The sequence below is a fragment of the Sinocyclocheilus anshuiensis genome, unplaced genomic scaffold, assembly GCF_001515605.1.
Source record: "Sinocyclocheilus anshuiensis isolate Anshui unplaced genomic scaffold, SAMN03320099.WGS_v1.1 scaffold1473, whole genome shotgun sequence".
NCBI classification, from domain to species: domain Eukaryota; kingdom Metazoa; phylum Chordata; class Actinopteri; order Cypriniformes; family Cyprinidae; genus Sinocyclocheilus; species Sinocyclocheilus anshuiensis.
The window spans coordinates 877,961-890,148 of NW_015548335.1; the positions used below are offsets into that span (position 1 = coordinate 877,961).

General features: G+C 33.5%; 1 protein-coding gene across 1 annotated transcript in view; it reads right to left on the bottom strand.

Moving 5' to 3' along the window:
• The window catches only part of col28a2a (collagen, type XXVIII, alpha 2a), a 43,419-nt gene extending 31,679 nt beyond the window's left edge, over positions 1-11,740 (bottom strand). The window contains exons 1-8 of the mRNA XM_016444394.1: positions 11,672-11,740; positions 9,771-9,926; positions 7,489-8,063; positions 5,032-5,052; positions 4,149-4,175; positions 4,017-4,061; positions 3,858-3,902; positions 2,844-2,897 (exon numbers count right to left, since the gene is read on the bottom strand). Coding sequence (XP_016299880.1) covers positions 2,844-2,897; positions 3,858-3,902; positions 4,017-4,061; positions 4,149-4,175; positions 5,032-5,052; positions 7,489-8,063; positions 9,771-9,915 — 912 coding nt within the window. The 5' untranslated portion in view covers positions 9,916-9,926; positions 11,672-11,740. The remainder of the gene's footprint in view (positions 1-2,843; positions 2,898-3,857; positions 3,903-4,016; positions 4,062-4,148; positions 4,176-5,031; positions 5,053-7,488; positions 8,064-9,770; positions 9,927-11,671) is intronic.
• Positions 11,741-12,188: the final 448 nt, after the last annotated feature.

A 12,188-nucleotide genomic window follows, 5' to 3' on the forward strand; every position in this document is an offset into this window, starting at 1 on the left:
GAACTACTAAATGTAGTCTTTGTAATCGGGGAATTAAAGTCGGAACCAGAACCGTTAAATTATTTACGATGCCTGTCCATATTTAGGTTGCTTAAGTAGCATTGCACCATCTGTAGAAGTGTTATTATGGATTATAGCCTTGTATTTTGGCCAGAAGTAACAATTTATAGTAAAATCGTGTAAATGATGGATTTGCTTTTTTACAAACAAGCAGCCTTGCACTTTATAAGATGTAAATTGATGGACTGGAGTGATGTGGATTACTTGTGGATTATTGTGATGTTTTATCAGCTGTTTGGACTCTCATTCTGACGGCACCCATTCACTGCAGAGGATCCATTGGTGAGCAAGTGATGTAATGCTACATTTCTCCAAATCGGTTCCCATGAAAAAAAACAAACTCATCTACATGATCTTGGATGGCCTGAGGGTGAGTACATTTTCAACTAATTTTCATTTTTGGGTGAACTATTCCTTTCATTTTCAACCAGGAGTTGAACAATATAGAGAGGAACTGTTGTCAGAAAATGCAAAGTACAATCCAATTTAATCAAGTAGGTCAGTGCAAGCAGTCACAAATCTGCTCATGACATTTACAATATCCCCTTAGTGTGCTGCCTTTCCACAGGATGGAAATTCTCTTCGTTCACGTCACCTGCATGTCTGTGCATGAATTTATACTTTGCACAGCATTTTTCCATCATGCACATTTCTACTGTTATTAGCTTCCAAGACAATAATCTCAGACCACCCATAGTCCATTTGGTGACCTGACAAGCACTTTCTAGCATCTCACTGGTTGACTTTTAACCTCAGGGAGTAAGGATTATTATTTAAAATAATAATGACTGTTTATTATCACGGTATCATCTATTTTTAGATGATGAAGTACAAAACCATTTGTTTCATGGCGGTCTGTGACACTAGTTTTGTGAACCTGTGCATGTATGAAGAAGGATCCCTAATTAGTGAGGACATCTGCAGAGCTGTCTAAACCTCTGAATGCTTCCTGCAGTTAAATTAAACAAGGGGAAACTACTGGCAGAGCAGCAGACCTCTATTAAAGGAAATCCAAAACATGTCAAAACACGTTCATTCATCTTCGCCCCCTTTTTGAGCATAAGTGCAAGGCATGCTTATACTAAACTGGATGCAGTTTGTGAACCCTTTGCACTGCAGACATAACCATGGTCTCTTTTGAAAGAAGACACAGAGGATTTGGTCTAACATACAGGATTAGTTCACCTAACAATTCAAATAACTTATTTACTCATCCTCTTTTTTTCATATTTTTTTCAATTGGAATCAATGACTCAAAGAATCAAAGAATTGCATCTATTTTCAATATAATAATAGTTCATAGTCAAAGTCAATGTAAAAAAAAAAAAGCACCATTAAAGAGCCATAAAAATAGTCCATATGACTCATGCCAAGATTTCTAAAGCCATGCAATAGACCATTGTCAGGGTCATTTTGACAGGAATGAAAACGAGGCTGTTAGGGATAAAAGTACTGTGTGTTTCATGTATTGTACTATTGTTTAAGAGCATACTAACGTGTATTCAGCTGACGAAACTTCTTTCTGAAAAATCTCTCAGTATATAAAAACTCCAAAAAACAGTTTTGAAAGTTATGAGCTGTGAAAATGACGTGATCTTGGAGGACCTTGATACAGTGCATGCCATTGTAAAGACTGTAAGTCTGTCCCTCACAGCTTTGTTTTTATCCATGTAAAAATCAATATGATTAAGGTCTATAGCTTTCTGTATGTAAACAAATGAAAAGTGTTATTAACTTTTAAATATTTGTTGTTACTTCCTTTGTATTCCACTGAAAAATAATAATAATAGCATACGGGTTTAGAACAACATGAGGAGTAAATAATGAAAGAAATTAATTGTTGGATGGACTATTCCTTTAAAATTATAACTAAAACAAGTACACTCTTAAAAATAAAGGTGCTTCACGATGCCATAGAAGAACCTTTTTGTCTAAATGGTTCCATAAAGAACCTTTAAAGGGGTCATATGATGCGATTTCAATTTTTCCTTTCTCTTTGGAGTGTTACAAGCTCTTGGTGCATAAAGAAGATCTGTAAAGTTGCAAAGACTAAAGTCTCAAATCCAAAGAGCTATTCTTTATAAAAGTTCAGAGTCAGCCACGCCCTCCTAAAACGGCTTTCATTACACCAAATACACAAAATAATGTTCTTTTTAGCAGCTTTTGACCCCTTTAACATCTAAAGAACCGTTCTGTATCACAAAAGTTTCTTTGTGGCGAAAGAAGGTTCTTCAGATTATAAAAAGGTAAGAAAGAGATGGTTCTTTAAAGAACCTTTGACTGAATGCTTCTTTGTGGAACCAAAATGGTTTTTTTATGGCATCGCTTGAAGAACCTTTTGAAGCACCTTTATTTTTAAGAGTGTAAGAAAATCTCAAATGCATTGTAAACGGATGCATAAAATATTTACATATATCATACTGTCCTTGTCAAGGCCTAGAAACATAATGGAGTGAAATTCTAAAACTCTATTCTGCACCTCCTGCTACCTTCAGAGTGCATCATTTAGTCAGAAATGGACATAAATTATAATTCCTTTTTCCCTAACCCTAACCTAACCCAAAAAGAAATGTGAATGCATCAATTTCAATTTCATTTTGGCCAGAACATTCTAATGGATTTTATCTAATGGATAGTGCGTGGGGTTTCTCATGCACAATAGCATGCAGAATAAGCAACGGCTTCTGGAGTCATGGGAGACAGTGAAACTTTTCCAGGTGTGCGTGTTAAATATAATGAGCTGAAATTTTCAGGATAATGGTTTGTGATTATGAGCCACATACCTTCTTTGCCTGTGGGCCTTCTGGTCCGATGTCACCCTGTGGTCCTGGTAAACCCTGCAGGGGAAACATGAAAGGGTGTGTTACAGTGTCTAGCATGAACATTTGAGTCTCTAGGACATTATCTGTAGACACCAAAGCATTATGCTGCTTTACAATACAGTAAAATGTACGTTTAATCATATGTTGGGGGAAATTCAACGTGTGTTTTAACATTTACCTCCTTTGAAATATATTGAAGCCAGTTTCCACCACGGGATAAAAAATTAGGAAACCTTTTTATTTATATTAGTTTATATTAGTTTTACTTTATATTAGTTTATATCTCACAATTTTGACTTTTTTTCTCGGAATTTGTGAGAGAAAAAAAGAGTCAGAATTGTGAGATATAAACTCCAAATTAATTTATCACACATTTCTTAGCTTATATATCACAATTCTGAGTTTACATCTGGAAATTCTGTTTTTTTTCTTCTCCGAATTGCAAGACAAAAGTCTGAATTGTGAGATATAAACTCAGAATGACTAGAAAAAAAGTTCTCATTGTGATATAAAATGTCACCGTTATTACCTTTTATATTTGTTAATCTTGTGTTGGAAACAAGCATTTTTCAAAAAAAATTCAGATTTAGTTTGAAATAAATCAATGGAAAGTTTTTAGTTTGAAATACAAACAGCTGTCTCAGGTTATCTAAATGCAAGCGGTCAATGCTAAATACAGGTGTAACCGGCTCACTCAAATACATTTGCATATTCAAAAACGAATGACCACCTATTCACCTGTCAATTAACTACACACTAAAAAAGAATCTGGTGTAGGATTTACTTTTAAACAATTTACACTTTTTTTGTTGCAACAGTTTAAAGGTTAAAGGCTTTAAACAACAGTATGGCTTTAAAAGAAAACAACTGTAAACAGTAAACAATGTGATTAAACATTTTACATACGCATATGTTTAAATAAAAAGACAGATGTTATATTTTAAAATAAATATGAAATAAATGTATCAGACCCACCTGCAGACCTCTGGACCCTTGAGTACCAACTGGACCTTCAGGACCCTATCAGATGGTACAATATAAACAAATGTAGCATTTGAAACGTATACTGTATTATTGTGTTCACAACATATTGGAGGAGTGTGCAGAAACTGTAACTTCTGAAGGGTTACGCACTCGGTCTCCTTTGATTCCTGGAGTGCCACATTCTCCTCTTTCACCCTGTAGATGGTCAGAAAAAATCATAGTCGTGACAGTCTCTTATGCTTCCACATAAATATATTATGAATAGGTGCAGGGGTTTAGTACCTTCTCTCCTTTGTAGCCTGGTTTCCCCTGGGAACAAAACAGGAAGACTTTATGTATGTATGTATGTATTTATTATTTTTTAGTTTTTTAAGTTTATTCTTGCATATTGGTCAATCATGTGACACTAATCTACTGTCTGGATCTATTAAATTATTTTTAAAAAAATGCAATTCATACATACAATACATATATACTTGACAACACATTTTAATTTGTGAATTAAGATAAATTTTATTGGGTTTTTTTTGCTTAAAGTCTCAAAAATGTCTAGATGGTGTAAAACACCTAATCTTAATAACTAACTTAAACTTAATAATTAATGTTACAGTTTTGTTTTGAAATAAAAATGAATTTTGTCCAAATAAAAGTCAGTGTTATGTAATAAAATTGTATCACCAGAAAACCAGAAAACAGGAAATGACATCACCACCAACATGGTCATTTTTTTTATAGATTTAATATTTTTATCTTTAATAATTAGTACAAATGTGTAATTAGTTCACATTTGCAAATAACTGAACTTGAGTCATTAATAATATGTATATACATACACACACATTGTATACAGTATATATACACTATAAAGTAGTGTGTGTGTGTGTGCGTGTGTAAAATAAATGTAAAATAATTATTAGTGCTGTCAAACGATTAATCGCGATTAATCGCATCCAAAATAAAAGATTTTGTTTACATAATATAACTCACATCAGTGAGTCATCTTTCAAATCTGTTTATTTCATTTGCTAATCCAAGTGAACTGGTTCAATAGAATGAATCAGACTTTCTTACTCTACCCAATAAGAATATGGGAGAATAATTAGCTATTCCTCAACACTGCAGTAATGCATATTACCATAAAAGACTTTTAATATTATTTACTTACCCCATCGTTTGCCAGCTGAGCCTGTGTAGAGAGTAACACGAAGAAAATTAGATTCTGTCCAAATTTTAGCTGCTATATTATAATTGCTGCTCTTTGGCAAGCCTTTCATTTGTGCGGTTTGGGTAAACAGTACGAACAGTTAATATCAGGCCATACATTATACAAATCTCCCAGAGCAACAAATGTGATTAAAGGAAATGGTATCATTTAACATGCCTAGTCTTGCTTTCCATTGGAATTATATCAAAGTGTTTCTGTACAAATGAGAAAAATTAAACCTGCAGGATATATATCAGTATAACAGCAGGAATGACAACAAGGATTTATGGAATATATAAACCCAGATGCATGTCAGAAAAGCAACAACAGGACGTGTTTACTCTAGTTATAGTAAATGAAGTGTAGAAAGGCTAATCTTTAGGTGTCAGGGGTCCCAAAACACTAGAAAAACAGCACATCATTATTGTATCTTCTGTGTGTCCAAATACTTATCAAATACAGTGTCAAATGTGGTTAGCTGGTCTTGTCTGGTTTAAACTGGTTTAGCAGGTCTCCCAGCCTGGCCAAATGGCAAGTCCAACCATAAAAACCAGGCCAATTAAGACCAGCAAACTGATTTTCCAATTATTCATTTTGATATTCATTTTGAACGATCTCCATATCATTTTTGAAAATCCCAACATGAACTGTTTACTCTGTCTGCGTTTTATACACAGCATAAGAATAACTCTTTTGAATCGGTAATTTGATTCTTAGTGAATCAAACCGCAGAACCAATACACAGCACAACAAATAACTCTTATGAGTCAACTCAGTTCTTTAAATGAATCATTCAAAAAGATTCAGACGTTTGAATCAGTCTGAGGGATCATCTGAATGGACCCAATAATAATAATGTAAAAGAAGATCAAACTAAAAGAAACAGTATATAACAATTAGTCAATTTGAAAGAATTTTAAGAACTGAGTCATGGGTGTGCATTTGGATTGAATTGACCACATCCTTGAACTAGAACCATGTTTGGAATTCCAGATGACTCTTTTGAACCAGTTCTTTTTAGTGAATCAAAAACATACAGAGCAAACAATACTAATATCCAGAGCAAAAAAAAACATTAGTTCACAAAGATTCAGCAGTTAGTTACCGTTTGAATCAGTCTAAAATGGACACACCCTTTTCAAGCTTATATTATTAATTGGCTGTGTGAAAATGTATGATACATCAAAAATGTATGATAAATCAAGTCAAATAATGGAACTAAAATGGAAGTTGTGAATTGAAATGGAATGAAATCTGGAAATCTGTATAGATGCCCAAACGTGTACACAGAGCTCTACTATGTTAGTTGGCTGCTTCTCTGCTGGAGAAGTGTTATAGTAGCTTGTAACTCTTATAACGCCTTCACTCTTGAACAAGCCCAGACAGAATCAGGAGACTTTTTGCATTTCCTGAACTCATTTTAAGGAAAAAATGGTTACACTTTATTTTAAGATGTCCTTGTTACAGTGTACATTTACTTACTATATGGTAGGATTAGGGATTGGCTTAACGCGTAATTATGCATTAAAGCAATAAGCCCCAAGAAGCCGTGGTTTACAGTGAATTTATAACAGCTAAGGGGCATTGTTAGGCACAACGCGAAGCTGTTATAAATTCACTGTAAACCACGGCTTCACTGGGCTTATTGCTTTTATAAAACGGTTATTCCATATATAGCCGAGAAACACACAGAAGTAAACAAAGGTTATAGCTGCGTCCCAAATGACGCACTATACACTATGCACTCATACACTATGTACTTATGCACTATGTACTCAATCATGTAGTGAATGAATTATATAAGGTTATTTTGTCATTTATAATCGGAGTCTGATAGCCCCTCCCCCTTCGTTACGTAATTAAAGCTGCGACAGTTGAGTGCATGAAGTGTCCAACATTCCACACTTTGTTTTTTCGGTTACTTAAGTGCATCACCCGGGTATTTAAAGTGCACTTTTTCTTTTTGGAATTTTCAGTGTGAACGCACTACTCACACTATTTATACTACAAAACGTCATAGAATAGTGCATAAGTACGCGATTTGGGACGCACGTTATGTTTGTAGATTAATTTACAACAGCTTTGAACTTGGCTCAACCAATCAGAGTCAAGGACCGGAACTCTCCGTTTTATCAAATGTATTGTTATAATAGAAAGTACAATGTAACATGTGTAACAAGGACACCTTAAAATAGTTTTACCAAAAAAAATCTGGATTTAAACATGGTAAACAGTAATAAATGAAGCTGAATATACCCTTATTGGTAGCTGAAGCCAAAATAATGAACACAAATATACTCAAGTTGCTGGAATGAGTATAATTTGAGCAGTTCTAAGAAATTTGTGAAGATTTTTGTGTGGGCCTGCCTATGCATACAGTATGAGAACAGAATGAGTGATTGGCGAAACCATACTTACAATCTGAATTATGACTTTTTCCATGACGTTCGTGTCCTGTAGATTATAGAGGAATTTGGTGGCCGGCGTACTGGCCAGCAGTCTCAGGTTTGCTGTGTTGGCAGGTTCATTGGCACTACGGGTGATGCCAATCGTGAAGACCTTCACGCCCTGGTTCTTTGCGTCAGCCATAGCAGAGAAGATATCAGGGTTTCTGGGATGAAAAGTCCCATCTGTGAGGAGCAGGGCGATCTTGATGCTTTCAGGGCTCGATTCTTCCAGAAATATCTTGGTCATGTTGGTGATGGCATAGGTGGTGTAAGTGCCGTGGCCGATGTAGGCCATCGGCGCGATGCTGCTCTTGAAGTTCTCCGAGCCTTTCCACTGTTGGAGGGTCTGCTCGATAATGACGTGGCTGCTGTACTGAAGCAGGGCCGCTCTCCAGCTGAGTTTGCGAGCTGTGTCCAAGCGGATGCTCTGGAGGCCTTCTATAATGTCCATAGTGAACTGTTTCTCCTGCTGGTGGTTGTCCTTGGCCGTCTCAGAGCTGTCCAGCAGGAAGGCCAACTCTAGAACACAGTCCTCGTCCAAGATGGCTGAGGCCACAGCATGGGAAAAAAAGGGAAGGAGCAGTGTCAAAGAAAGATTCAACTATTATACAGTTGGGTAAATTCAGAATGACTCCTTTTTATTTTGATTGGATAGGCAGGAATTTATTGAGTTGCAATTCGAACACAGTCAAACAACAAAGGAAATTCATTAGTCCACCATATGTTTTGTGACAAAACATAAGTAAATACATGATTCATTTTGACTAGTTATTCCCTGATATGTAGAATATGATTCAGCATATTTCTCTGTACTAAGTTTAATATTGTCATTAAGTAACACAGCTATCAACACCACAAAATGGCCAACACTTTGTTTTCAGATTTAAAAAAATAAATAAATATAAAAAATTGATATATTTAATAAATATATAATATTTTATCAAATATTTTGTAAATTACATGTTACATATATTGAGTAAATTACATAAATAGATATGTAATATTTCATAATATATTGAGTAAATTAGACCATTGTGAGAAATTAAGTGTTTTATAAAGTGAAAGTCAATTTATTATATATAAAAAAATTAATAAAATATATTAGTCAATAATAAAATAATGTGTGTGTTTGTGTTACCGGAAATATCTCATATGTTGTGCGTAAGATAACATTCATAATGCATATTAAGAAAAATTAATATTTTATAAAATATTGAATAAATTAGATATATTATATATACTGAGAAAATTAGATAAATTAGATACATAATATTTTAAGTAAATTACATTATATAATTACATAAATATACATATTGAGTAAATTGAATAAATTATAACTTTTTGTAAAATAAATTAGATCATTGTTCATAATGAACTGATCTATAAAATAAAAGTTAATTTATTTAAAAACAATCAAAAAGTAGACCGACTGCAGCCTTATACAACTTCAATAAAATTGGGAATTTAAAAGGCAAATTCACTTCTGAATAGTTTCTGAATAGTGCTCAGCCCTGCCATTTATCTAGCTATTTGTCTTTTTTTTTCCTGAAAAAGTTACATTATTCCACAATGTTTCAGAAAATGTCAATGTCGTCTTAAAAAAAGAAAAAAGAAAAAACACTAATCCTCCAAGTCTCCTAATGATCCTTTTTGGACTCATGAAGCAATGCAATCTGTCATCTGATCTTACTTTCAACACAGCAGCTCATCAGTCTTCATGTCACCAGTGACAAGACATGGCCGACCGGCTCTTATACAGATATGAATAAATCATGTTCATGTTAGGAGAACTGAATGCCTCAGGGCTCCAAAATCATTACATCCAGACACATCCTCCTCCTAGACAGCCTTTAAATATGCTGCTAGTATGTCTAGTATGTCCTAACATGACATTGCATGTTTTAAGGCATAGAACTAGCTTTATGTTTCTTAGACAGTATGAGATGCACTGATGGTGACCCATGAGTTTATAGCTCATATAGTAAAGAAGAGAAACGAATATCCTTATTACTAGGTGTCAAGAACAACCACATTTATGGGTAAAGTCAACATCAAATGCATTTGCAACCCATTTTAGCTTGTGTGAAACAGGATATTCAATAAGAAAACATGTAGGTCAGGACTTGATTTTATCCGTTGACAATTGATTGGATCATTACAAATCAACAATATCCACAACAGACCATCTATATAATTTATTTACTCTACTAAAACAATGCATGCATACTGTCACACAACAAAGAGATGCCTCACCTTGACCGTTGTGTTTCTGCAGAACGGCTGCCGTCTGTCCTCTAGTCTTAACTCTTGTTGGTCCAGTTTTTTCCTCATAGAAATCCTGAGCCCAAACGCTCAGCAAAACAAAACACAACACAGACCAGCTCAACGTATGAGCCATGACTGCCACTCCTGCAAAAACCATAATATATTAGTATATTAATAGAAGCTTGAAAAGAACATGTCCAGATCACAATTTACCCCAAAATCAAAAGAGGAAAATAACATTTTGCATGAGGGGAATTAAGCTTATTTCAAGGCCATTGATTGTTATTTTCTTTATTTTATTACATTACAAAACCATTTATAACACAAATTTTAAAAAAAATTGCAGCAATGCTTAAATGTCACAAAAATAATGTCACTTGCAATGCAAAAAGATCATTTATTCTCATTTTCTTTATGTAAAACATATTTTTTTTCTCTGCAAGATCACATTTCATGCCAAAATCAAAAGACAAAAATTAAACGTTATATTTTTCACGAAGAGAATTAAGCTTAGTTCAAGGCCATTGATTGTATAAATAAAATGGCAATATGAAATTTGGCAAGTCAAAAATGTCCTCAAAATATTATATAATAATTTTTATTAGTGTGAAAAAATATGGAAAAAAAATACATTGAATTTTTTCCAAAAAAGTATTTACAGAACATGAAAGTATTTGTTGCATTATTTCCTTTAGTTGAATACATTACAAAACATTTATAATAATGCAAATGTAAAAATTGGTAAAGAAAGCATGCTTAAATGACATGAAAATGTCACATGCAATACAAAAAGTTAATTTATTCAAATTTTCTTGATGCAAAACACTTTTTTTTTTTCTCTGCAAGATCACATTTCATGCCAAAATCAAAAGACAAAAATTAAACGTTATATTTTTCACGAAGAGAATTAAGCTTAGTTCAAGGCCATTGATTGTATAAATAAAATGGCAATATGAAATTTGGCAAGTCAAAAATGTCCTCAAAATATTATATAATAATTTTTATTAGTGTGAAAAAATATGGGGGAAAAAATACATTGAATTTTTTCCAAAAAAGTATTTACAGAACATGAAAGTATTTGTTGCATTATTTCCTTTAGGTGAATACATTACAAAACATTTATAATAATGCAAATGTAAAAATTGGTAAAGAAAGCATGCTTAAATGACATGAAAATGTCACATGCAATACAAAAAGTTAATTTATTCAAATTTTCTTGATGCAAAACACTTTTTTTTTTTCTCTGCAAGATCACATTTCATGCCAAAATCAAAAGACAAAAATTAAACGTTATATTTTTCACGAAGAGAATTAAGCTTAGTTCAAGGCCATTGATTGTATAAATAAAATGGCAATATGAAATTTGGCAAGTCAAAAATGTCCTCAAAATATTATATAATAATTTTTATTAGTGTGAAAAAATATGGGGGAAAAAATACATTGAATTTTTTCCAAAAAAGTATTTACAGAACATGAAAGTATTTGTTGCATTATTTCCTTTAGGTGAATACATTACAAAACATTTATAATAATGCAAATGTAAAAATTGGTAAAGAAAGCATGCTTAAATGACATGAAAATGTCACATGCAATACAAAAAGATAATTTATTCTCATTGTCTTTATGCAAAACACATCTTCTTATTTTCTTTGTGAATTAATGCATTTTTTCCTCAAACATGAATCAATAAACGATTAACAATTTCCAAGGGCACATAAAAACTTTAACACTGATATAATTTTTTATACAAACCTGTTTGGCATGTACTATACATTATAGTAGTATATTACCTTCCATAGAGACTTAATTACCCGACTAAAAATGCAAAGCTCAAAGACAGCAATAAAAGAAAGGCTCATATTTTTATTAGATGTTGAAAAGTGACTCACCTTTGGCAGCAAAGCCTCTTGCCACAAGCGTGCAGCGCAGGTGTGCAGCTCAGCGTTCCTCAGGTGATGTGAGAGTGAGTGAAGCAGACTCTGAAGTGAGTCAACAGAAGTAGACGGCGTCCTCAGGCTGTGTCACAGCCCATTTCCCTCCCACTTTTATGGGGAGGAGGACCCACCGAACTCTTTTCTGCATGTCTCCCCTCAAGACTGCAGAGAGAGTGAATCTAAAAGCGTACTGCAATAAGCACTATGCACCTTTTCCAATTATTTCATTTGAAAAAAATCCGTATTTAGGCCTAAATGCAAAATTTGTGCGTTTGAATTGCACTTAAAATTTCCTTCCACTTGGACAGTTTTAAAATCATATGATGCATATTTGTCAGTCCTACATAAATGAAACAGATTTCTATAAAAACGGAATGTTTTAAATGCGTAGTAACCAGGTTTATTTATTTGTCATCAATGAATCCAATTAGTTTCAATTTCATACATTTTAATTCATTGCTTATTCCACATA